Genomic DNA, 27579 nt, shown 5'->3' on the forward strand with positions numbered 1-27579 from the left:
AAAAGCAATTCCACCAGTGCCACCTTTTCTGGAGTTCACAGTGTGAGCATTTAATTCCCGCATGTCCCAGGATCTGTGAAGACAATGACCTTCTAGGGTTTTCTGTGGGGAGCCCTCTGGACAAATGTGCTTCTCAGACTGCTGCTGCCGAGGCTTAAGAATGAACTAATATGTGCTGTGCACTTCATATGAGTAAACAACGCTGCAGTTGAGCCCGGGGGACACTCTCACAGGTCACGTAAGTTGAGAAGGGATTTTACTGCAAATCCTCACCATGGGCTGCCGTGGGAATTCTATGAAAATCTTCATATTCATGAGGCTTAATTTTATCAAAATGGCCAATCTGTAAAATACAGCTGCATTTGAATACTACTTTCAACTCTGAAACATGAACGAGGAGACCAAGAGTCCCCTAGAGACACCCCTGCAGGATGTGCAGAGAAACACAAGTGAAAGGGAATTAGGAAGAAAAAAGAAGAAGAGGAAGAAGAAAAAAAAAAAAAAAAAAACAGATCAAGAGGCACTCTATTTACCCAGAAAGATGAAAACGCCAGTCACAGAAAGGGTCTTATTATGTACTTGTAATCAACCATAACATTCAAACTGGTGACTAAAGAATCAAATACAATCACAAATTTACGCTATCAGTCCTAAAGACAATTGGCATTTTAGTTGCCCAGTTGAATAGGAAGTTGCAAGGGCTGCATGCATATCCCATCCCATCTGTCGCACAAAAGGCCAAATGAGGCTCTGTCTTTAAGCCCCTGAGGTAATCAACTTGAAATCCTAGAGCGCCTCTGGAGAGGAGGAGAAGCATCTCGAAATAACCAGGATTGAGGGGCTCCAGCGATGAAAGAGAGGAACCGTGCTAAGCATCAATCTGCCCACAGAGATCGGCCAACGTGGCCTCCAGGACCAGAGATACACGTGTCTAACTGTTTAATAAAAATGGGAGCAAGTAAACTCTGGCAGGGCTAGGGTTTCCTAGCAAAGAAATAACCTCTGACTGAATTCTTTTCACCCTAATGGAAAGATTCTCTGGTGTGCTCGGGGCCACAGTAAATTCAGAATCCCACGGTGGTCCTTGATCATCCTGCCCACAATGTGAGGTTCAGAGGAATATCTACCCATCCACCTACCTACCTACCATCCATCCACTAATCTATATATTACCCCTCTCTCTCTGCTCATCTATCTATCCGTCTACTGATCCATAGCTCTCAGGAGACAGCAGTCTTGCACCCCAAGTACGCAGTCTAACCTCAGATAACACTTAAAGCTTTAAGGCTGATGAGGACGACTGCAATGGACGATACTTTCCGGCAGGTGCAGCCAAGCAACTTACGTGTAAGCAAAGACCAAATGTATCTCACACACACACACACACACACACACACACACACACACGTGAATACACTCACCATGTAAAAGAGAATAGCAAGTGTATTGTGATACCAAATGACATGAAAACAACAGCGGCGCTAAGAGCAGGTGTCGTTCACCGAGGCCTAGTTATGTGCCGGGAGTCCCATCAAGGGTGTTTACACCCACCACCTGTGTGTCTTCGCAACACCTCAGGAGGCAGACGCGATGACTGTGTCAGGAAACAAGCCCTACGAGTGACACGGAACAATGGCCAAGCAGGCAGTGAGCAGCAGAAACAGAATGCGACCACAGACTTGACTGGAACACCTGGGTCCTTAAAGAGCAGCCAGTGCTGCTTCTCTCCCAATCCTCATGAACCCCCAGAGAGGAAGAGAGAAAGAACAGAAGGAAGGGAGGAGGGCTGGAGGGAAGAGAGGAAGGCTCTGAGTCAGCGCTGAAAAGCAGGGGGTGATGCCGTCAGCTGGCGGGAAAGCGTGTGGATTTATAATAATGATCCAGAAACTCTGATCTGCAGTTCCAAAAACTGAAAAATACTTGAAAACTGAAAAAGTGTATTCATGATTCACTTGCTGCAAAAACCTGATCCAAATGGACAGGGGACGCTATTGAGTCCTTGTTTATCCCACTCAGAATGAAAATTCCAAGGTCTGCTGCAGTAATACTGAAGCACTCCTGCCCCAGGCTCCAGGGAGGGTGTAGGGGACATTCAGAAGGTGCACAGTGTTGCCTGTGTAAAGCCTGAGGAATTCGAAACACGTGGCCCAAGGGCTGGATAAAGGCGGAAAGCGCGCAGTGTTCACTGGCCCAGGGCACCCTCTGCCATGGAAGTCCTTGACAATCAAAGCAACCAGAAAACAACCCGTGGTCAAAGCTGAACCAGCAACGACAGGCCTTACTAAGAGAGGAAATGGGCGTCTCAATAACTGATGGAAAAAAGCAGCCTGCTCCGTCGCAAGGAGAACCTACGGCAGTGTTACGGCATTAAGATCTGACATCATCCTCTCGCCCTCCAGGCTAATTGCATCACCCAGTTTAGTCTGAGCCCAGGACACCCACGGCAGGACCTGATCACATGCGCAACCCCCGGGCTCATCAACCCCTGACCTGAGGTTTCAGGAAGGAGAATATTTTGGTGCACCTTGTCTGTAAAATACAGGGAGAATTTGGAGAAATTCTTTAAAGACGAACCTTAACATGCATGCTATCACCTATATACATTTTAAAATCCACCAAGTAATAGCTTCTCTGTTTTATGGATTCATAAATAGGTTGCAAAGGTATCAAAATGTGCACAGAAAATATGAGTGGGACTTTAGTTTTTTCCTAACATTATTATTTATGAAAAAAATCAATAAAATATGGAAAAGTATAAACATCTGTTTCTGTGTTAGGTTTCAGTGCCCGTTTTATTATTCTCTGTCCTTTTCAGTTTATTTAAAATGCACGTATTCATTCAACATACACTTCGACAAAAATAATCCTCACTGAATATCTACTCTGTGCCAGACACAGAATAAGATGAGGGAGAAAACAGACAAGAATCCCTGTTTGAAAGATTTCATAAGTCGTATTTTAAAATATATTATCTTTGTGCCTTTTTTTTTTTTTTGTTGTTGTTGTTGTTGTTGCTATTTCTTGGGCTGTGCCTTTTTTAGAACTAGAAAATAAACTGATTTTTCTTTGTATAGATGAGAATTGTGTTGATTTATTTATTTGCTTTTAGTGGATGTTAGACTGATAAAATAATTAATAATAACAGATTTCCCTAACAAAATGAATTTATTTTCAAACTACACAAAAATATCAGGGCAGTTTCAGGTCCAAAGGGACCAAGGCAATGAAAACAGAGAGATGCTTAATTCCGTTTTCCAAAACTAGGCCTGTTTCTCTGAGCACAAGTTCCTTCCTTGGTAAATAAATGTAAACAAGACAGTAAATTAATATTTGAAGAAATAAAACTATAAAATTGAGTTTTTTCATACTTAGAATATTCCTATCAAGATATTTGTTTTTCAGAGTTCCCGTCGTGGCACAGGGGTTAACGAAACCGACCAGGAAGCATGAGGTTATGGGTTTGGTCCCTGCCCTTGCTCAGTGGGTTAAGGATCCAGCGTTGCCGTGAGCTGTGGTGTAGGTTGCAGATGTGGCTCGGATCCTGCGTTGCTGTGGCTCTGGCATAGGCCGGTGGCTACAGCTCTGATTAGACCCCTAGCCTGGGAACCTCCATATGCCGCTGGAGCAGCCCAAGAAATGGCAAAAAGACAAAAAAAAAAAAAAAAAAAAAATTTGTTTTCCAAACGACTTGTTCTGTTCATGGAGTTGATTACAGGATAAAAACTACATAACCACAGGGATTAGCACATGGTAAGTGTTACAAAGACACCCTGAAAGCAAAAGGACTGAGGGCATTAGATGGTTAAATATTTGTAACAGTAAAAAGCATTAAATATATGAGCATCCACAATTGTATAAGAAACAAATGTCTAAAGGAAGTTTGCTGTTAATATTTCTTCCTTGAAAAGTATAATCCTGGCTACCTTTTAGCCTTCAGTTCTACAGATTTTCTTTCTTCTATTTATAAGCTATCAAAATTATTATCTTAAGAGATATGTCCATCTAAATATGTGCTTTTTAAAAAAATAGTGAGTTCCATACTTTATCTTGAACGTGGTATATTTGAATTTGAAAGCAGACATGTGAGAGGCGCTCTTTGACCCAAAGTGAGTTCCAGCTCCCAACCTTACCTCCCAGTGCATGTCTGGAAATCAGACGTCAGGTATAGGCCTCTACAGGCTCTGCTTTACTTCAAAATATACCACTGGGACTGGTTAGCTCCCCTGCAAGGCACTTAGTGAAAACGGAAGTAAACAGAAAACAAATAGAAAAGGGTGAGTGCTGAGATGCTCATCAGAAGCCCAACTTTAGGGCGCTCTGGAAATCTGCAGGGGCTTTCTTTAGTTGTCAATGATGTGTGTGGGTGTGTGTGTGTGTGCGTGTGCGCACGCGCGCTCTCCTGTTGGCCTGAGTGCCTAAGGCTACCCTGCCAAGCACAGGTCAGTACCACACAACATGGAATAGCCCACATGGCTGACACTCTCTTTGCGTCCCTTAAACACTGGCTAATGGACATTTGTCATTTTGTCTCACAGCATCCACTTCCCCTCTTAAGGTAAGAGCACCCGGGCTTTCCTTGGAGAAGACCTTCATTTTTAAAGTAATGCCAAGGTCACCATCACTACATCAACAGACAGCGAGAGTAGGTCTTAGATGAGTAAGTGACATGAGCCCACATCAATGACTATGGAGAAAGAGAACTCTTCCCCTGGTGCTGAGCTGCTAGGGACAGTGAGCAGCCTGCTGCACCTGGCCTGCAGAGGGGCCAGTCTAACCTGGAGGAAATCCCAGTACAGTGAGGCTGACAGCAAGAATGGGATGTGCTCCTGCCAGAGATTGTTTGAATACCTTGATACAGCCATGCCTGAAGATGTTATTCCTGGAATTTTTAGTGATGTGAGCCAAAAGCATCTTTTTTGGTTCTTGCTTATCACTGGTCATCAAAGAGTCCTTACTACTACAAATGACTGTCCCAATCTGAAACTCAGCTTATTGCTGCAAAATACAATTCACTAGTTCTTTTTTTTTTTTGTCTTTTTCTAGGGCCTCACCTGTGGCATATGGAGGTTCCCAGGCTAGGGGTCTAATCAGAGCTGTAGCCACCAGCCTACACCACAGCCACAGCAATGTGGGATCCGAGCCACGTCTGCAACCCACACCACAAATTCATGGCAATGCTGGATCCTTAACCCACTGAGTGAGGCCAGGGATTGAACCCGCAACCTCATGGTTCCTATTTGGATTCTCTAACCACTGAGCCATGACAGGAACTCCAAAATACACTACTTCTGAAGGACCAGTTTATGACATGCTTATAAATGCATATTCAGATGTCAATCTGCCCAAATACTGGCAGGCTTCGATGCATGCACGAATCACATACTCATACTCACACTGCCTGCATCCCCTCCTTTAAGTGTCTGTCTCCACCTGCAGACGCCCTGTTGTCCACAGCCTGAGACAACAGAAGTGGAGCCTTCTCACCGGCTGAGAAACCTCTCTGTACCCCATCCCATTCACACAGAAGGGCTGTGAGGTCTAGGAAACCTGTGCTTTCTCAGGAGGGGTAAGGAGGGCTGTCCTCCCACCAGGACTCCCAGGATGGCTCGCCGTATGTGTAAAGCTCTCATCACTCTCCATGTGTGCGGTCATGGCCATCAAGGTGGGTTTCCCACATGCATCTGCTTCTTCGCACCATGAGCCACTGAGAGAAGCAGGTCCTGAGGAAGTGGGCACTGAGGAAGAGGGCACTAAGGAAGCGGGTACTGAGGTAGAGGGCTCTGAGCAAGTGGGTACTGAGGTACTGGGCACTGAGGAAGCAGGTACTGAGGAAGAGGGTACTGAGGAAGCGGGCACTGAGGGAGAGGGCACGGAGGAAGCAGGTACTGAGGAAGTAAGTACTGAGGTAGAGGGTACTGAGGAAGTGGGCACTGAGGAAGTGGGTACTGAGGTAGAGGGTACTAAGGAAGCAGGTACTGAGAAAGAGGGTACTAAGGAAGAGGACACCGAGGAAGTGGATACTTAGGTAGAGGGTACTGAAGAAGAGGGCACTGAGGAAGCAGGTACTGAGAAAGAGGGTACTGAGGAAGCTGGTACTGAGGAAGAGGGTACTGAGGAAGTGGGTATTGAGAAAGAGGGTACTGAGAAAGCTGGTACCAAGGAAGAGGCACCAAGGAAGCAGGTACTGGGGAAGTGGGCACTGAGGAAGAGGGTACTGAGGAAGCGGGCACTGGGGAAGCGGGCACTGAGGAAGAGGGCACTGGGGAATTGGGTACTGAGGTAGAGCATACTGAGGAAGTGGGCACTGAGGAAGCAGGCACTGAGGAAGCGGGCACTGAGGAAGCAGGCACTGAGGAAGCAGGCACCGAGGAAGCGGGCACCGAGGAAGCGGGCACTGAGGAAGCAGGCACTGAGGAAGCGGGCACTGAGGAAGTAGACACCGAGGAAGCGGGCACTGAGGAAGTGGGCACTGCCTGTTTCCCTGCAGAGGAAGGTGCTGATTACCGGCACTGTCGTCCGGCTTCCAGAGAAATGGTGGAAATCGGCCTTCTTAGCCTGGCAGGGGACAGGGGAGTGGCCTTCTGGAGAGGAGGCTGTGTCCCTGACCACACACGCCCTCTGGAGAGAGGCTCTTGTCACTGTCACTAGGGTAGCGGTCCCCCAGGCATGGAGGGCTGGACGCCCATGAAAGGCTCCGAGGGGTGACCAGTCCTTTGAGAAAACCATGGAGACTGCGAACAAGCTGACACAGCACATTGCTCCTCGTGCCTCCCAACCCTTGCCCACCTGTCCCCGCTGCTGTGCACGCTCGAGGACCCCAAACGGGGGACCTAAACCAGCAAACCAGCCACAGCAAGTCAGCCGGGCTCAGAATCCAGCTGCAAACTCTTCCTGTGTTTGACCTGTGAGTGGAGGCGGCGTTCATGCTGTCTGAGCGAACTTGGGCCGAACCGGAAACTGCTCTCTGATGCTCCATGACTAGCAGCCAGGCCTGCCACGGGCCAGGCACTGCTCTCAAGACGGGCCTGGCACCAGGCTCAGCAAAGGACCTGCTTTCAGGGGCTTTCAGTGCAAGGAGGAGGAGCAGGTGGTGGGCAAGCTCACCCACCCAGCTCACGTGCTCAAGGTGAGCCATGGAACCCCAGATGTCAGAGGCCGCTCTGGAACCTCAGACGGCGGAGGCCACCACGGGCGGGGCGAGGGGCAGATCCGCAGGGAGGCGTCAGGGGCACCCTCTGGGAAGGTGTCTTCTGGATCATGGTTTGATGGCAAGAAGGGACCAGCCAGGCCCTGTAAATACCTGGGGACAGAATATCCCGGTGGGACACTGCCTGAGAAAAAGCCCCAAAGCAGAAACAAGGGGACAGGACTGACTCAGAACAAGAATGGCCGGCCCTCCTCACACAGGCCAGCGCCGGCTCTTGGCCTCCGCATCTCCCGACTCGGGGTCCTCACCTGTGTTCTCACCACACCTCTAAGCAGTGGATCTAAGGGACGCAACGAACTGCCCATCATGGAAGCATCCCGAACTCCCTGAGGCCAGGTCCCGCGCTCCCTCTCACCAGCCCTACCTCTTCCATCTCCAGCCCGTCTCACTATTAGGACCAGAGGGTACTTTGCATGATTATCTGCGGCCCCCCAGGACCACAGGCCAGTGAGTACAGGAGCCTCGCCACCACTGCCCCCCTTCCACACCCGCGGACCACCCACTCCAGGACTGGTGCCGATGCTGCCCAATAAACACTCATTCAGTAAAATGCCGCACAAATACCAACAGATACCTGCACTCGTTCTCAGAAAGATGGAGAACCTTGGTGGCCATGACACTGGTTGTGAAGGCTTGTGGGAGACTTCAGGGTGGTGGTCAGACAGACACCTGCCACCACCTTCCCTGAGCATCTCGTGCCTCCTGGCACTCTGGCCCAAAGATGACGCAGGTGCAGTGTCTGCCCAGTTCCTCTTCTGCTCACACCTGCCTGAGGACCAGCCTGGGACCACAGGCGCTTGTGCAGCTGGCCACGTCTTCTCAGGGGAGACCTTCAGTCTTCTAACAGTGACCTGAAGAGACCAAGTACACCTGGAAAACGCCAGGTAAGAGAGCAAGTCTTGTCCCTTCACACACACACTGACCGAGGACGGCCACAGGGAAGCTTCCGGATCTGAGGATGGAGATACTTGTACGCCATGCACGCCACGTGCACCACACCTTGAGGTGGGCACTTCCTGTGGGAGATCTCATTTCATCCTGAAAACAACCCTATCAAAGCGTGGTACCATCACCACGTTCCAAAAGAGAACACCGAAGGGCAGGGGGGATGAAGTCACCTGCCCAGGACCACACAGCAAGGACGTGATACTGCCTGATGCCAGGCAGTGGCGCTGCAGATGGGGCTGTTCTCTATGCCTGTGCCACCCTGCTTTGCGGTGACCTGGACCTGCCCTGGTCCACGGTCAGCCGCCCCCTCCTCCCTGCAGGTTCGGTGGCCCCACACCTCCAGGTGGGATGGTTCATTTTTAGGGGAACAGGACAGTCCTTGGTGAGTGTCTCCCTGTCCCTTGGTCCTCGCTGCATGGAGGCCCTCAGCACTCACGCCCAGGGCATTGCTCTGTCCCTCTGCTACACAGTCTACTGCAACTCCACAGGGCCAGATGTCACCAAGATGAAACCACAGAGACTCAACACTAACCAAACATTCCAAGAGTCAAAAGCAAGGTCTCCACAGGTTCCTTCTTTCTTTTTTTAGGTTCATCCTGAGGCACATGAAAATTTTCCCAGACAAGGGGTCAAACTGGAGCTACAGCTGCCAGCCAATGTCGCAGCCACAGCAACACCAGACCCGAGACATGTCTGCGACCTACACCACAGCTCACGACAACGCCAGATCCTTAACCCACTGAGCAAGGCCAGGGATCGAACCCATGTCCTCATGGACACTATGTCGGGTTCTTAACCCACTGAGCCACAACAGGAACTCCCACAGGTTATTACTCAGTGATGTGCCTCAGGACCAGAGTTGCCAAAGCCCACTGTGGTCAATTCTCTTCTTCCTAATGTAATTTTTCCTATGAGTGGGTTTCCTTGTTGGCCAGGAATGAATGGGGGTGCTTTGCAGGAGGGGCCCCACACAGCCCTGCAGAGCTCCTGGGGTGGCCTTGATGGCTTCAGAGGCCACTTCACATGGTCGCCCCCACGGCCACATGGGCAGTGGATTCTCCTGCTGACCCCGCGCCTCCTGAAGAAGGCCCACCCAGGAAAGTGCTTCTCAACACAGACACGAGGAACGTGCTCAGAAAGTTAAAGTCATGTGACAGGCGCCTCCTGTGTGGGTCTTCCAGTGCAGTAACAAGAAAAAAGCCAGAAAGCATTTCTGCTCAAATGGAAAAGTGCATGTAACTGTCCCCACCTGGACAGTGTGGTCACACTTCTCTGAGTGTCCATCTTGGCCAAGGAGGGCATGGACAGGGGCTGAAAAGCTGCCCTTAGCCAAATAAAGATACTTCTATCCAGAAGCAATTTTTAAACCTTCATTTCTAGTTTTCTTTAAACATACTACCACAAAATAAATGCTGGTTTGTTTTGCTAAGCATTTGTGTTGAAACTTGCTGCCCATAGCACCTACCTGTGGCTTTCCAACCTCGGTCCCTCAAAGGCTACTGCTGATTTATGCTTCTCCATTCTGAATTGTACATCCTTCTTTTAGTTCTTTCCTGTCTTCTCTCTATTTGTCTATCTTTCCATCCATCCATCTATCATCCATCCACCCATCCATCCACTCATCCATCCATTCACTCATCCATCCATCCACTCATCCACCCATCCAACCACTCATCCATCCATCCATCATCCATCCATCCTTTCACTCATTCATCCATCCACTCACCCATCCATCCACTCATTCATCCATCCACTCATTCATCCATCCACTCATCCATCATCCATCCATCATCCATCCATTCACTCATCCATCCATCATCCATCCATCCATCCACTCATTCATCCATCCATCATCCATCCATCCATCCACTCATCCATCCATCCACTCATTCATCCATCCATCATCCATCCATCCACTCATCCACCCATCCAACCACTCATCCATCCATCCATCATCCATCCATCCATCCACTCATTCATCCATCCATCATCCATCCATCCATCCACTCATCCATCCATCCACTCATTCATCCATCCATCATCCATCCATCATCCATCCATTCACTCATCCATCCATCATCCATCCATCCACTCACCCATCATCCATCCATCATCCATCCATTCATCCATCCATCACCCATCCATCCATTACCCATACATCCATCATCCATACATCCACTCATCCATCCATCCACTCATCCATCCATCCACTCATTCATCCATCCACTCATCCATCCATCCATCCATCATCCATCCATTCACTCATCCATCCATCCATCCATCCACTCACCCATCATCCATCCATCATCCATCCATCCATCCATCCATCCATCACCCATCCATCCATTATCCATACATCCGTCATCCATACATCCACTGTAGATAAAACTTATTTTCCCACCACTTTCTTTCCAGTGCCTCTCCCAATTTTCATCTGGGAGTGCAAGGTCCCTTTCTCCCTCCTTTGCCACCACCCCCCATGGCCAGCACATTTAAAGATACTGAGGTAAAGCACTAGATCACTGCCATGGGATCAAGTCACTGGCCATAATCCACAATGTCTGGAAATGATCATTCACTTGCCCAGCCAACGTACTTCTGAACACTAGTCCCTGCGCTGTCTTAGAATAATTTCTCCATGGAGTTCTTGTTGTGGCGCAATGGAAATGAATCCAACTAGGAACCATGAGGTTGTAGATTCGATCCCTGGCCTTGCTCAGTGGGTTAAGGATCTAGGTTGCTGTGAGCTGTAGTGTACATCAGAGACACAACTCAGATCTAATGTTGCTGTTGTTCTGGCATAGGCTGGCTGCAACAGCTCTGATTATACCCCTGGCCTGGAAACCTCCATATGCCATGGGTGCGGCCCTAAAAAGACAAAAAAAAAATGAGTAATTTCTCTAGCCTTCCTTGAACCCCTAAAAGACACCAGAATGCACCAAATTCCATCAATGGATTCAGTTACATGGAGACAAACAAGTGCCAGTCATGCTTGTCCAGAGCAGTGCTCCTCAGCCCCTGAAGCACATGAAACTCGTTTAAGAGCTTTTAAAAATAGGGGTGCCCAGACCGGTTAGAGTGAGCCTCTAAGAACAGGGCATTGGTGTCTATAAAAAGCCACCCAGGTGTTCCCAGGTACAACCAGGGCTGAGAACCTACAGCCTTGCACCCACAGTGCAGCCTTGGAGGGGCAGATTTAGTAACACTGGGTGCTCATCAGAAAAGCTGAGTCTCATGGACATGAACCTAACTAGTATCCATGAAAATGAAGGTTCAATCCCTGGCCCTGCTCTGTGGGTTAAGGATCCGGCATTGCTGTGGCTGTGGGGTAGGCTGGCAACCGCAGCTCCGATTTGACCCCTAGCCTGGGAACTTCCATATGCCACAGATGTGCGGCCTTTAAAAATAAGTAAATAAATAAATAAAGCTGAGTCTCAGGCCGTGCCCTGAACTGCGGAATCAGAATCAGTTTTAACAAGACCCCTCCCCCGCAATGGGTGATTCATGTGCACACACTTTGAGAAACACTGTTCTAGGAGGTGTGAAGATAAAACTTTACTTGCTGAATTAATAGGCTGTATGACAGGCTGCCTGACACATCCGTTTCAGAAACTAACACCTGTGGGACAACCTGAATGTAAGATCCCTCTAACCGCTCATAGATGCCAAAGGACTTACTTTCTTTTTTTAGGATAATCCCACCAAAAGGCTGTGATTGGAAAATAAAATAAAAGTACAAAACCTGGGGCTGAGATGAGGCATGTGGCACACAGATTTGCATACAGTAGGTGCTCACTGTGTGCGTAGAGCCTAATTTAGTATCTGAAACACAGGACAGCTCTGCTACTCATTTGTTTTCAGACAAGGGACCAATTTCTCCAACCCTCCATTTTTCAGCGTTTTTATCTATATGATCTGTTCGAATTAGTTGCTCTTAGTTGCAAAATACTTTGCAGCTGAAAACTCACTGTAAGTACTTAGGTGATAAACAAACCAAAGGGAAGTTCCTGACGTCTGGAAGCATCGTGTGCCCCGCTGAGGAGTCCGCTTCTCTGCAGACCACAGGCGAGTGGTGCTGGGCACACAGAAGCAGCCTTCCGTGTGCGCGCCTTAAGCAAACTCTCACTAACAGGATCATCTCTATGTCCACCCATGTTGCTACAAACGGCATGGTTTCTTGATGTGGAATCTAATAAAATGACACAAAAGAATACGTACAAAACAAATACACACTCACAGACTTCAAAATCAAACACATGATTACCAAAGGGGGACAGGGAGGGGAGGGCAAATTAGGAGTTTGCGATTAACTTCTACGCACGACTGTACAGACAGGTAACAAGGACCTACTGCACAGCACAGGGACCTCTACTCAATATTCCGTAATGGTCTACACGGGAAACGCATTTGAGAAAGAACAGAGATGTGTACACGTGGAACTGAATCACTCAGCTGCCCAGAAGAAATTCACACAACCTTGTAAATCAACTAGGCATCCGTGACACAGAAAAGATGAAAATACGCACTGAGATTATTCTGTGAGCAGCCGCTGTTTTAGACATTAACAAAACAGATCCAAATCCTTGCGTTCTTGTGGTTTGTGTATCTGTCATATACCATGCAGCCGACCACAGGCTTAGAAAAAACGAAGACTAAAAAATTACTATCATACTGTTCCCCAAGCAGTATTATGATTTCCAAGTCTATATATGGCTATAATTTTTTAAAAATCCAATTTCATTGTCACCAATCACATTCATTTTTAAAAATACTATGGAAAAGTAATTCTTACTGTGATTTTTGAAGCTATTTGTAAAATATGATGTTACACATGCAATATTACTTAAAGTCAATTCATCCAGGCCCTTATCTATGAACAAAATCAATTTTCCCATGCAGTTATTTAAAGGGAAGAGGTATAATAATTTATTTTTTAATGTTTATTTGTGCTTAAAAACATTTAATATAAAACTCAACCGTCTTAACCACGTTTAAGAGTATGGTTCAGCCCAATCTCAAGAACTGTTTCACCTTGAAAAAGTGAAGCTCTCAACCCATTAAGCAACAATTCCCCATTTGGCATCCCAATTCCTCCATTCCCCAGCACCCACCATTCCACCTTGTGTGTCTAGGTATCTGACTACATGAGCGAGCTCATGTAAGTGGAATCATACAGTATTTATCTTTTCGTGACTGGCTCACTCAGGTTGCATGTGTCAGAATTTTCTTTCCTTTTAAGCGTGAATAATATTCTCTTGCATGTATATGCCGCATTCTGTTTATTCAGCTCTCTGTTACTGGGTTGCTTCCACCATTTGGCTCCTTTGAAGGAGGCATCTATGAACATGGGGTGTATAGATACCTCAACAATTTATTTTCAAAAACTGTCTCCAGTTCCTTTTACAAAGGTGACTTAGCATTCCTTCTCAAAACACAAAGGGAAGACAAGTCAAATGTATATTTCTCATGTTACTTGCACAAAAGATTAGGCAGTCTTCATCAAACATGCCTTTCCATTATGAGAAGGCACATCCTGATTTGCAGGTAGAGCTAAGAGGAACTTAAGCATGTCACTCGGCTGTACAGAGGTGTGAAACAAGTTGAAAAGGATAGGATCCCTATCCATGTTCTAATTAGAAACATGATCACATAAAGTGTCCCCAAAGAAACTCAATTGCAGTCTTTGACCACATTTGCTTTCTTGAAGAGATATAAAATTTATTTTCCTCCCTGCATGATGGAAGAAGGAAATTTATGCACTGTTTTTAATGAAGGACTATTTGGAGAAAGATCAAAGTGAGCTTAGAATATGACTCAAAGGTTGGAAATTGTGAAACGTATAAGAAGAAGTTAAAAGAATTTCTTCTAAAGAAAAGGCTAAGAGAGTAGCCTGGAGGATTAAAAAGAAGAAGTCTCCACACACTAAACAAGAATAAGGAGCGTGATGACTATGGGCAAAGTAGAAAAATAGTTTAAACTTAGAAAGCTGAATTCGTTAGACCACTTGGAAGCTCCATGGAAACTGAACCCAGAAGAGTGAGAAGAATGGAAGACAGCCCTTTCAAGGAACCATATCCAGACAAAAAAGCAGAAAGTTCTCAGTGTTTTTGCATTTCACTTAAATAAATTAAGCCAATGAAACATTGAATTAACATCTGCTGTAAACTGTCGTATCCAGAGTTTTCTGAGTAGGGGGACTGAGAGGCCACCACCTCCCTTTTTGAACTAAATGCCTAAACCACACCATATGGAGGTTCCCAGGCTAGGGGTCGAATCAGAGCTGCAGCTGCCAGCCTACACCACAGCCACAGCAACACCAGATCTGAGCCATGTCTGCGACATACACCACAGCCACAGCAACATGGGATCCGAGCCGCCTCTAAGACCTACACCTACACGGCAAAGCTGAATCCTTAACCCACAGAGCAAGGCCAGGGATTGAACCCACATCTGCTAAGCCGCAAGGGGAACTCCATCGCTTTCCTTTGTTTGGACTAACCTGAAATGATCAAGAGCAGGTACGGAGGTCAGGGACGAGGCAGAGCCAGAGGGAGTCAGGGCAAGCCCAGGGCGAACAGAACAGAGGAAATGCCGAAGGAGGCGGGAGGCAGGGTCACGGGTCCTGTGAAAGCCCACGCAAAGCCAGCTTTGGAGGGACATTTTCCGTGAGCTCAAGGACTCCTCCCACCCCCGCTGGGAAGAGACTTCCTAAAGGGCTTTGCCTATCAGCCTATCATTAAAGCTATTTCTCAGCATTTTTTTTTTTCTTTTTAGGGCTGCACCTGTGGCATATGGAGGTTCCCAGGCTAGGGATCGAATTGGAGCTTCAGCGTCCAGCCTACACCACAGCCACAGCAACACAGGATCCAAGGCGCATCTGTGACCTGCACCACAGCTCACTGCAGTGCCAGATCCTTAACCACCGATCGAACCTGCGTCCTCACGAATATTAGGTTCGTTACTGCTGAGCCACCACAGGAACTCCCCTGATCCATTTCTGATTAATGAAATTAAATAATTTATATTTAATTAAATAATAATGTTTTGCCACCAGTTAACAGTACCACCATCCCCTAAAATCCCTACAGTAAAAATCATCCCCAATGAGGGTCTTCCTCTCACTGCTCAGAGTCAGCCTACCAGCCAGTGTATCAAATCTTCCACAGACATTTTCTAAACCTGTCCTTTTTCCTCTGTCCAAATATCCACTCCTCCAATCAAGTCTCCTGTGTGGCTTGTAATTATTCACTCAGTGGTGCACTTGCCCTCTCACCTCAGGCCTCTAGCAGAGTAGCCAGGGTCCCACTGTCCCCCTGCCCAGATCTCAACAGTTTCACTGGCCCCACCCATTTCTCAGCCCTCCCTCTCCAGGCCTGTCCCTCGTAGGGGTCCTTGCCCCCAATGAGGACCACGCATGGCCGGTTCCCATTTGCTGTCACCCAATAATCAGCGATGCTTCGCTCTGCACTAGACCTGGCCATGCTGGAGGTGGCCAGGGCGGTGTCTGCTTTACAGTGGAAGAGTAAAAATGATGCCCAGAAAGACGCAAAACCGAGTCTGACTCCAATACAATGTCGGAAACATCTATAAACTGGAGTCTAGAAAAGCAGAATTTTCAGATTTGTTCCACCCGTGAGTGAAGTTTGTTCCCATCAAAGTGTCCACCTCATACTTGATCTTTAATCACGGATCCTAAGGCTTAAAATAACACTACTGTTACAGAAAGCGTCTTTAGCTGCCTTCGATTCTAAAGCAGTGTTTCCCAAATTGCATTCTAAGCGGGATCATGGGTTATCTAAGAAAATAAAAGTAAATAAAAATTGTTTAATGCCATGATTGATTAGGATGTATGGTGCAGGATTCCACAGGAAAGAACTGTGTTGATATAACACATTATTTCCTAAGAAACTTTGAACCCAGAATCCACGTGACCTTCTCCCCATCCTCTCAGCCTTACCATGGACACAGCTTGAGAAATGCTGGCCGAAAACATCTCATTTTATTAACTGAGAGGGAACACTCTCAACTTGGAAAAGCACCACTAATTTAAAGGACATTTTTATGGTTCTAGTCTTGTCCCAGAATTTCAGAGCTCATAACCAGCGGGAAAACAACACTTCACTTAATGTATCATTAATTTTTAAACTATGACATTCATAATCTGCCTATTCCTGGCTTGATGATGTGCCAATTGCTCATGTTTAACTGTGTATTTGGAAGGTTCAAATAAAAGTATTACGGTTACACAGGTATGCTTTCCCAGGCGTTCATTATAGGATATTTTAAACACACACAGAAAACAAAAATGGGTCTAATGAACCTCCACGCATCCGTCATCCATTTTAACAACGGGCACATCGTGCTGCAGTCCACCCCCACGGAACGGATGAATTTGAAGCAAATCACAGATACCATAAGGGCTTTTTAAAGAACTAGATGTTGGTTAATGTCTGCTACGAAGAGTAAAAAAGTCATGACTTCCACGCCAACACTCATACATGCATAAAGACACACACACACGTCTGCATTCATTAAAGCATAATTCCAGCAGGCTGCATCTCTGACTCCACTGCATGGCAGGAAGGTGTGCAAATGGGCCTCTGCTGTGTCCAGTTACTGTTGATAAGGACGAGGAAGAGAATACTTGTTCCCGACCACGGGGCTGAAATGGCAGCACGCTTAGGACGGCCAGATGGGTGAGATCCACACAAACCCGTCCGCAAAGCAGGTCAGCAGGCTGGCGCGGGGAAGGAAATCAACCACGCAGCCGTCAGAGAGCACAGGGTGCCCAGAGTGAAGCGTATCCAGGTGACCCCCTGCTCTTGCTTTCTTCCTCTGGTTTGCTTTCATTTCCGTCTGATGTGCAGCCCCTTACGGGACCTCCACTTCCGTAGCTGCACTTCTGTAACTGACCTCAAATAACCTTCCCTAATTTACAGTTTCTGTCTCACCTGAACCTTTTAAAAAAGGACTTCATGCTAAGGGTAAATACCCCAGATTTAAGTTAAGGGAAAAAGAGCATTCTAAATTGCTCTTTTTTTCCCCACCAGTCTTAGATTTTGGTCTCAAAAGATAGTTATTAACAAATAAACTTCTCTGTAAAACTGGAATTTGCATACTATGTAACAACCTGATACAAAGAATTTTTTTTTTCTGTCTTTTTAGGGCTGCACCTGAGGCATACAGGGGTTCCCAGACTAGGGATAAATTGGAGCTACAGCCGCCAGCCTACACCACAGCTAAAGCAACGCCAGATCCAAGCCACATCTCTGACCTACACCACAACTCACGGCAATGATGCAATGCCAGATCCTTAACCTACTGAGCAAGGCCAGGGGATTGAACCTGCGTCCTCATGGATGCTAGTCAAATTCATCTCCTCTGAACCATGACAGGAACTCCTGATACAAAGACTTCTACAGAGGCTTTACGTACGCTGAATCTCATCCCCTTTAGCACCGCTGTTGCTACACAGGGGGTTTAAAATGTCTGACATTCATTCTGCTTCAATACACCCTCCAAAACAGAAATATCCTAAATCACACGTCCAGAGGCCTTCCCCTTCTACTCCTGAATAACTATTTCACACAGGTACATATAAAATATCTACAAATTAATAGCCACCATTAGTGAAAAGTAGCTTAATCTTAGATACTGAATCTAAAATAAAAGCAACTTTGGGTGTATTTTTCCCATGCACAGCAAACAGGTATAAGGTTTGAGATTATCAGTGATAAATGTGCAATGGATACATATTTAAAATATGTGAAATTAGTTTCCCAACTTCATTATTTTTCTTTAAAGATTAATAACTATGTAAGAACTTACTATCCACAATATTTTTTAAAATTTCAATGTAAAGTTAAAGGTATTTAAAATAAACATTCTGATAATTTTGATAAAGGAAGATCTTATATGTGTGTGTGTGTGTGTATTTGTCTTTTTTTCAACAATCCAAACCCATTAAACGAGAGTGAGAGATTCAGAGAAATAAACCTGAAGTCATGTGGTCACGACATTAATACAGCAAAGAAACCAGAGGTTCTGTGTGTCTCACATCTAAAATCGACTTCAGAGTTCCATGGAAACCTTTCACTGCAGAATCATTAAAGGCAAGGCCAGCAATAAGACGTTTAGATTTTCTTCATTTAGTGATGGGAGAGTGCAGAACTCAACAGGGGAGGAAATGATTGAAACGTACATTGGTATATCTTTTCCTTATTCAATGGCAAGAGATGCAGCATAATTCAGCAGAAGACGACATGATTAAAACATACATTGGCATGTTTTTCCCCTTATTAAATGGCAAGTGATGCAGTAGAATTCAGCAGAAAAGGGAAAAACCGGGACACAGATTGGGACATAGACGGACAGAAAATAACAATGCAAAGTTTGTGGGCCCTGAATCTATTCTGTGGATCGCTTAAAAATGATCTGCAAGGCTAAAATATACTTTTCTTCAACATTTGGGTATTCATGGTAGTGACGTGTAGTATAGACATTTTTTTAAAAGATCCTGAGTCCTAGAATAATTTTTGAACAAATTCCTGAACTTGGACATCAGAGCTGTTGCTGCACATGCGTCACGTGCACCCAGAATGTGTGTGCCTTGGCTTTCCGTGGAGGGCTGGGCCTGGCTGCTCTCCCTTTTGGGAAATGGCCTCCCTCTGTTTTGAGCTCCTTTGGGTTTTTCAATGATAGGGTTTCAATTCAAACAGCTAACAATGCCAAGAACTAAAAAATTTCACCATCTAATTAGGGAGGGGGGAATCTCAGTATGGCTTTTCTTTCTTAAAATCATCTGTAGTTTGAAATGACTTGATGAAGGACTTTTTGTAAAAACTCTTTGCTTTTCCCAGTACAAGAAAAGTTGGGGTAAAAGTTACTAGTACAATGGAATGGGCCCAGAGGGAGGAAAAAATGCATGTAAAAGAGATGGAACAAAGGGAGCAAGGTCAAAGAAGAGACCAGAGAAAGACAGAGGCTGCAAGTTTCAATATAAAACTGAGAGCGCGAATGGGGCTGTCCAACATCCGTCACAGGGCTTAGCCTGTTAAGCTGAGTTAGGGAAGAGAGATTGGGGTTGGGAGAGTGCAGATGGGTGGTGAGGGTGAAGGGAAGGAGGAAAGCCTGGAATCAATGTGGGTTTGGGCGCTATGCGCTCTTCTGAGGATCGCCTGGTCCATGGTGTTCATCCCTTCCTCAGCACAACCCTGATCTAAAAAAAAGTCAAAAACACTGACCTAAGGACATTTATATCCATAAAGGAATATGTATATATTCTTTCATAGTTTTCTTCTCAGAAACCATTAATTAACATTCCCAGATACACAACATGTTGTTTGCATCAAATGCATTTGAATTATTTAGTACTGAAATAAAACTAAGAAACTTAGAATTTTAAATCTATTTCAAAATGGTTCATTTTGAGACATACAGTTTTCAACAAACTTATTTTAAATCAATAATTAAAAGTACCCCATTAATCTCTGCCCAACCTTCAATACAGTAAACCTGTATTTAAATGCTACATCTGTGTGCCTTTTCCTCACCTGTGCCTTTTTAAGTGGGTCATGTAATTTTAAAAATGTCACCTCTGAAAACAATGCCTTAGGCATATAGGAAATATTTAAATGAGAGTAATGAAGGCGCTAAAAATTACTTGTTCAAAAACAGCGACACAAAATCCCAGGTTTGAGTCCCCACTTTGCCACTCACTACCCCAGTGACTCTTTCTTCCTCCAAGAAATAATGATCCAATGCAAAATCTGATTCTTGCTAGAGCAGGAAGGATGGTCCAGGCAGCACCCCCATCCTCATCCAGGCCCACGTGGGTGAACCCGCCTGCTGGGCAGCGGCCCTTCCTGCTGCTCAACCTGTGACCTTGCCAGGGCTCCGCCCTGCAGGTCCTAAGGATACTCTAAGCTCTTCCCCACAGAAATTCTACAATCTTCAGATGCAACATCATAAACAGCTGCAGCACACTGACCCATATCTGAAATAGACACACCCACACACAGCAGCCACACACACAGCTGACACTGTGTTTACCCAATGCATGTGCCTGTAGGTGTATCTTCCTTTAGATAAACAAGAAAAGTAATGTCTCAGGAACAATGGCTTGACTGTGGATCTATAAAGTGTCTCTAAATGCCTTGGTATATAGGGATTTTCACTGACTTAGTACTATATTTTAACAGATACCGCAGCATAAAACAGTAAGGCAGCTACAAAAATAAAAACATTTTATGAAAATAAAAGGGGACAGCTTTTGCTTTGGGACCACTAAGTATTAGGGATTTGGATATCTACAAGTGAAAACCAGCTGTGAAATCCCATTTTACGTCTGATTTGCCTGCTCAGACCCTCTTGCCTTGGGAGGAGAGGTTGATGGGAAATTGCACTTGGTGGGAGTAGGAAAAAAAAAAATGTATGAGAAAGTAAAATCTCTCCATAAAGGCTTAAGAATAATTTGAAAGAAGACAGCACCACCATTTTGATGGTAAATTTGCTCATTCAATGTTCATTCAACAAATATTTATTAAGCTCCATGCATGTTAGGCTGAGGAAACTGAGGGCTGGAAAGATGCTGTGGTTATCCCAAGGTCACGGCTTGGTCTGTGGAATTGGGACCCAGACAATGGCTTCAGACGCCATCCTCGTGCCTTCTGATGATGTAGCGGAGTGTGAGCCCAGCACTGGATGAAGACGTGCGACGTGTGGGGCACTTTTCTAGGCCCCTCTAACCTTTATAAAAACACTCTGTCCAGTTCCACAGAGAGGCAGTTACTTGCTGTTCTCACAGCTGTGGAACTGGGGCCCCAACGTCAGGTTTCTTGGCGTTCAAACTCAAGGCCTCATGCAGACCCAGCAAAGTGGAAGATGGGCAGAAACCTAAAACCTTCCCTGCAAGAGCACAGGACACAATGGGAGAGTCGTGTGAGTCTATGTTTCCTTAATCACTGCATCTGCTCATCAGCTTCTCTGCAGAACATCTCAGCTGCCCCCTCCCCCCACCCGCATGGCGATGTGTGCTGGAGATTTTCAATCCTCTTACGGCCCAATTCTGCACAGTTACTACTGGCCATCACCACACTATTCCAGAAGCTAAACACAATGAAATACTCTGTAAATGGACACAGCACATTCAGATTTCCACATATGGCTTAGTTGTAGATGTTTCCGTACTAAGTGACTGCTTATGCAATAAAAACTCAGTTACCTTGGAAATGATTTTGGAATATGGGGTGTGTGGGGGAAAATTTTTATTGCATGTGAGTTGTTAGACTGCTAGTCATTTGGGAAATTTATAATAATTCCCCCATATCCGCAGGTTTGCTTTCCAGGTTTGAGTTATCTACCGTTAACTGCTATCCAAAAGTATTAGATGGACAATTCCAGAAATAAATAATTCGTAACTTTTAAATTGTGCACTGTTCTGAGTAGCATGATGAAACTTTGTGCCGTCCCGGTCCACCCCACAGGGTAGGTGAATTATCCCTCTGTCTGGAGCATCTACACCAAACAAGCTACCCACCCATCAGTCACTGAGGGGTCCTCTTGCTTCTAGTAATCCTTATTTTACTTAATAACAACCCCAAAGTGCAAGAGTAGTGATTCTGGCAAGTCGCATATTCTCTGACTCTGTCTCGTTTATCAATTAACCCTTACCATAGGTATGTAGGCACAGGAGAAAACAGTATATACAGGATTTGGTGCCCTCTGCAGGTTCAGGCCTCCCGGGAGGTCTTGGAATGTATCCTACATGGATAAGGGGGGGTCACTGCATTATTCATTTCTCCATTAATAAATAACCACCCTCCCTTTGAAGAAGGGAAACACAGGACCCTGAGATGCCAAAGAATCCACTGCACCTGAAAACAGCATCATTTGTCAAAACCACGAGTGCTCGTTGTCATCAGATTGCTTCACTGCACATGATGCGACCCAGAAAGTTGAGTGGGGAAGTTTCTAACATGCGGAGTTCGGAAACTGCAAAACTAGATTCAGAAAGTGAGTTGATGGAGTTCCCATTGTGGCTTGGTAGGTTAAGACCAAGACTAGTATCCATGAGGATGCGGGTTCAATCCCTGGCCTCGCTCAGTGGGTTAAGGATCTGGAGTTGCCGTGAGCTGCAGCGTAGGTCGCAGATGCAGCTCAGATCTGGTGTTGCTGTGGCTGTGGTGTAGGCCAGCAGCTGCAGCTCGGATTTGACCCCTGGCCTGGGACCCTCCATATGCCACAGGCACAGCCTTAAAAAAAAGAAGACGTGAGTTGAATATGTCTGCTACCCATGTCAGTCAGCTTGGGCTGTCATTACAGAATACCACAGACTCAGTGGCTTCAACAGCAGGCATTTATTTCCACAGCCCTGGAAGCCGGACGTCGGGGTCTAGGGCGCCAGCACGGTCAGGGTCCAGTGAGACCACTTTCCTTCTTGCTGTGTGCTCACATGTCTGTCTTCCTCTCAGAAGGCCGCAGTCCTCCTGACCAGGGCCCACCCCTTATGACCTCACCTAACCGTAATTACCACGTGAGACCCATCTCCAGATACAGCCACATTGGGGGTCAGACCCTATGCAGCGTGAGGAAGGGACACCCAATTCAGTCCCTGGCAGGGTCAGAAAATGCAAGTCAAGCACTGTGCCTACAGCCCCTGGGTCTTGGCCCCAGACCATCTTGATTCTGTCCCATCCTGGCCCCCAGCCCAGTGTGACACACGTGTGAGCGCCACACAGCTGAAGGGGAGCAGCTGATGGGGTGGCTGCCAGCTGGCGTTCTAACACCGCTGGGGCGGGGCTGGGGGACAGCACAGGAACAGACGGGCACTGGCACTTCTGGCCACTCTCCTGAGGCTTGCAGATTTTTGTTTCCTCCCGTTAAAAACGGCTGTAAGGATCTCCTTTAATACACATCTATCGGCGGTCTACCATGCGTCAAGCAGGAGATGGAAAGATGTGAAAGATGTGTGAGGAAAGGTCAAAAAGGAACGGAAGACATTTGTTAAGGCAGTGGGCTGAAGAGTGCTCTCCCAAATCCGTGTCCTTCCCAGGACCTCAGCATGTCATCTCGCTGGGAAATAGGTCACTGTACTTAGTCAAGATGAGATCATACTGGAGTAGGGTGGGCCCTTAATTCACTCGCCTGGTGTCCTCTCGAGAGTCCTCATCCCACCCAGAGGAAGACAGGAGCATCTCTTCCCGCGAGAGGAAAGACAGGGGACGTGATGTTTGAGGAAGGAGGGCTCCTGGGAGAGAGCAGGTCTCAGACTCCATGAACTAAACAGACGTCATCTTTTGAACATTACAGGGCAGACCCACGAGGGGCTGGGATTGGGGGCTTCAGAACGTCAAGGAAAAGCTTGGGAAAGCCAGTTTCAACAACACAAAAAGGTTGGCAGGAACGTCCAACAATCTGGAGAAGCCATGAAGGGCAGTCAAAACGAGTTAGCGTGAATGCTCAGCGGACACGGACTCGAGTGGGCTCAGCAGGGAGAAGATAATGGCAGCAACTACATGGACCAGGATTCTCCCAGGAGGAAGCCTAGGGCGCTACAAGTTTACATGTCCTTCCCCGCCGCCTGGAAGGGACGCCACAAAGGGCAGACAACTGCAGTGCCTCTGTCCGGAGGTTCCTGGAGCTCCTGACACACACCTGCCCGGTGAGGGACTTTCTTCCACCTGGTCTTGCCCACCTGGTCCCTAGGAGGCAGGACCAAGAAGCCCACAGAATCCATGTTTATCTCAGGTCTTAACCCTGATTTCACGCTGACCTCTGATTCCATGTCAAAAACTACACTTTGGAGATTTTGAATCCTAACTTTCTTTACCAGGGCACGTTGCCTGAGCAAATTTCTATCCATGACATCTGATTCTGGCTTGATGATAATGATAATATTATCAGCACGACTGCCATCACTGCCTGATAATATTTTGTGAATGATCCTCTCATTTCTTTTAACTTTCCTGAAATGAATCTCACAGACGAGCAAGAGCCCAGAAAATGCACTTGGGTCCAGATGACACCTGATCGGCTCAGCATCTGTTTCTCAACGTCCAGAAGGAACTGAACACAAAGAGGAGAATGGGCAGAAGACCCCTAAGAGGTGGATGTAAAATGACCATAAAATGAAACCATCCTGACATTCAAGTGGAGCCAGGAAAGAATCTGGATCAGCGTATTTGGGGCACTAGAGAGGCTGAGGTGAGCTCTGCCTGAGGCTGTGGGTATGCGGATATTAGATGCTGAGGTCCTCCAAGCACAGGCTGCCATATTCACTTGATTTTTCCAACATTCGGTGCTGGGCATAGTCAAAAACTGATTGTTAAGTGAGTGAAAAAAGGAGTGAAAATCAGGAAAATCAGCATGGAAGAAGTTACATTGTACAGAAACGAGCTGACTCGTAGGTCTGAGATTGCTGCCCTTAGAAAGGCCTGGTGTGAAGATGACCCTTGGCTGGTGACTGGGAACTGGAATTCTGGGAATGTCCCCCCTGCAATGGATAAGAAGCTCACCATGCTGAACTCTATGAGCAACACTGTGTGCTGAACACCTGCTTTCTTCCAGGAGTCTGGGATTTTGAGAACACCACAGGCACACGACTACATGATCAGCCTCAGGACAAATTTTGAGCACCCAGTCTGTAATGAGCTCCCTGGTAGATGGTGTTTTGTGTCCATCTGCAGTCGCTTCTTTGCTGGGGGATTAAGGGCATCCCCGGGACTCGATGCAGAAAGCACTCTTGGAGCTTGCTCCTGACTTCCTCCAGACTCCTCCCCATGTGCGCCTCCCTGCGGTGATCTCGCTGCCTCCTTTTATGCTGTGATACCCCCAGGGGTGAGTACAGCACAACTGCGTGCAGAGGTCTGGAAGTCCTGTGCATGGCAGACCCTAACACACACACACACACACACACACACACACACACACACACACCCACCCACACACACCATCAAGCATTCTATGAGATTAAGAAGAAAGATGATAACTTGGACAGTAGTTGGCTTGCCAAGTGGAATATTCAATCTGTGATTTTAATATCCTGCTATTTTATTGGGAGGGGAACAAACTTTTTCCCATGAGGAAGCCATGGCAAAATGAAAAGGAGACACTTTCCCCTACATCACCCCACTAATGTGTGTCCTGCTGTCCTGGGGTGGGAAACAGGGCCATTTCAGGCTGACCTAAGGATCCAGCACCTTCCTGACACACATCCATTCTACTCTAGAGAGGCTCCAAGCTAAGCTTTGCCACCACACTGTCTTGGCTGCTTCCTTGCCTAACTACTGCGTTAACATGTCAATCGCTGGGGGCTGATCTCCCTGGCTCAGGAGTTCAGAAATCAGAAGCCTACTTTTGTCTGTTTCAGGCTAGAATCTACAATGCAGTTTCTGATTCGGAGAGTGGGACTTTGTCTTCTTCCTGAAGGCTGAGAGTCAGCTTTCTGCTTGCTCTAAGTCTTCCCAGGTCTTGAGTGGTCCTTTCTGGAATTCTGGGTTTGGCTCATCATCTCACAGGAGCCTTCTCACCGTCCTGTGAGCTTCCTCTAGATCCGCAAACAACGCTGTAATTTTAATGACTTTCAGGGGGCGGTAGAGTGACCTGTAAAAACCTATTTAGTGAGCATGCACTTAAATGGCAAAATTACAATCAATTAATGGTTTTTATAAAGAAAGAGAGCAGGACCCTCCCTTCCCATAAACTTGCACATGGAATGTGTTTTCCAGTTATTCCACTCCCCAAACTGTAGCAGAGTGACAATATTACACCTCTCCACCTTCTGCATGCCAGTCTGCCACACACCTTCTGTGCTAAGAATAATTTCCAGTGTTTGAAATGAGGCTTCCATTTGCTGAAAATCAGTATAGATTGATTGACAGATAGGGAGATGGAAGGATGGGTGGATGGATGGATGGATAGATAGGTAGATAGGCAGGTAATTTCTCCTACAGTTTCCATTTGGTCCCGTAAATTTATTTTTAGTGAATTTGTTAAAGAGATGCTTCCTTAATTCTGCAACTCTCCGGTGCCTTAAAAATCAAAGGTGGAGCTTTCAGGTGAGACAGTAGGTCAGCTCCTTAAATCTCTTTCCTTTTGCTCATAAGCACCTTGAGGGCAGAACGGGGTCTTGCTGCCCCGGCAACCTGAGCAGCTATGTAGGAGATTGCCTGGCAAATGTTCAGTGACTAAAAGTAAAATTAAAATGGAAGGGTCTGAAAAAGAGGGAAGATGGGCACACAGCAGTCTGTGTGCCCGCAGATACCGTGTCACCCCCAGCTTCTCCCTCCCAGCCCCCCGACAGCTGGGCTCCTCTGTCCTTCCAAAGGCAACACATCTCAGCAAATCTGCTTCTAGTTTTAAGTCTGCTGAAACGTGCTTAAGGAAAACCTTGCTTCATACCTACTAGGTGATTATTTTCTCCACCCTAAAATGCAAAAACTTTCTTCAACAATCACGTCTTTTGTGAAACGCTCCCTTCCTCCATGGGCAGAACCACTGCAAGGCGCATGGCACTCCTGCCCCGCACAGCACAGCCATCTCTTCCTAAAGGCAGAAGCGTTGCCAGGGGCCTGGGGAGGGGGTGCTTCTTAGGGCACCAGCCCCGCCTTATCTGTGATGACAGACCCCAAGACTGTATCCCAAACCACAACCAATGTTTCCCGGGAAGTGACAAGTTGGTCTCCTTTGATATTTAATGTGGGCATCGCTTCTCGGCCTTTTGGCTAAGATCAAGTGATATTTAATGTGGGCAGAAAATTGTTCACTTATACTCAAAATGCAGGAAGAAGAAAATCATCCTTGGACTCAAACTCATGGACCCTGAGAGATAAATTCTCCTGGAGTCACTAATAGAAGCGTTCAGATGGGAAATACTATCACAGAAAACGGCCAGTGCTAGCTAGAGAGGAGGCAGATCCTCTGGGAATGTAAAATGTTTGCCTCTTCCATTTTCCAAATCCGGTTACCCTGGGGCTGAGTCTTTGATGTAAATGGAGCTGAACCCCCAGGGAGGGTCTCAGGACTTTATCAGGGGAAACAGACACCCAACATGGGGCTCTCTCCTTGCTGGCCCCTCCATGGGGAAGAAATTCACAAGGAGCCACGGAGAGAGATCTGAATGCAAAGCTGTTGATATTGTTCTTTTCCAGAATGGGGTCCTACGATGCCAGCTCACATCCGACCCAAACAAGGACATGTTTAAGGGGCCACATTAACATCTGATATGCAAAAGGCTCTCCTTTTTCGCTTAGTGGAAGAGAATGATAAAGGTGCTTTAAAAATGCTTTCAGACCCCCTCTGCTTGTTCTTCCCGGCTCCTTTCAGTCAGTAAGAAGCAGCAGTCAGGAGCCAGCCTATAAAGTGAGGACACTACATGCACGGTGTGCGACTGTGCCCGAGGCATCTTCTCCCCACACGTTCAAGAG

At 46.6% G+C, this 27579-nt stretch overlaps 2 protein-coding genes across 8 annotated transcripts in view; both read right to left on the minus strand.

Annotated features, from left to right (window-relative positions):
* DSCAM (DS cell adhesion molecule) overlaps nucleotides 1–27579 on the minus strand; it is a 744988-nt gene that overhangs the window by 573334 nt on the left and 144075 nt on the right. The window lies entirely within an intron of this gene.
* On the minus strand, nucleotides 5020–8840 carry LOC146397907 (uncharacterized). The gene is made up of 2 exons (XM_084992184.1): nucleotides 6321–8840; nucleotides 5020–6229 (listed from the first exon to the last, which is right to left on the minus strand). Exons 1-2 carry the CDS (start codon nucleotides 6754–6756, stop codon nucleotides 5991–5993), a joined length of 675 nt encoding a protein of 224 aa, XP_084848310.1. The 5' UTR covers nucleotides 6757–8840; the 3' UTR covers nucleotides 5020–5990.

The sequence above is a fragment of the Sus scrofa genome, chromosome 13, assembly GCF_054392235.1.
Source record: "Sus scrofa isolate SSC_HxYL_T2T_F1_AM1 chromosome 13, Sscrofa_HxYL_maternal_Yorkshire_Landrace_v2.0, whole genome shotgun sequence".
Lineage (NCBI taxonomy): Eukaryota > Metazoa > Chordata > Mammalia > Artiodactyla > Suidae > Sus > Sus scrofa.

What these genes read in the sequence shown, in the direction of transcription:
- LOC146397907 (XM_084992184.1), bottom strand. Translation starts at nt 6,756, where the DNA reads ATGTGCTGTGTCAGCTTGTTCGCAGTCTCCATGGTTTTCTCAAAGGAC. An exon ending in CCTCAGTGCCCGCTTCCTCA is followed by an intron (nt 6,230 to 6,320) that starts GTGCCTGCTTCC and finishes CCGCTTCCCCAG; the next exon opens with TGCCCGCTTCCTCAGTACCC.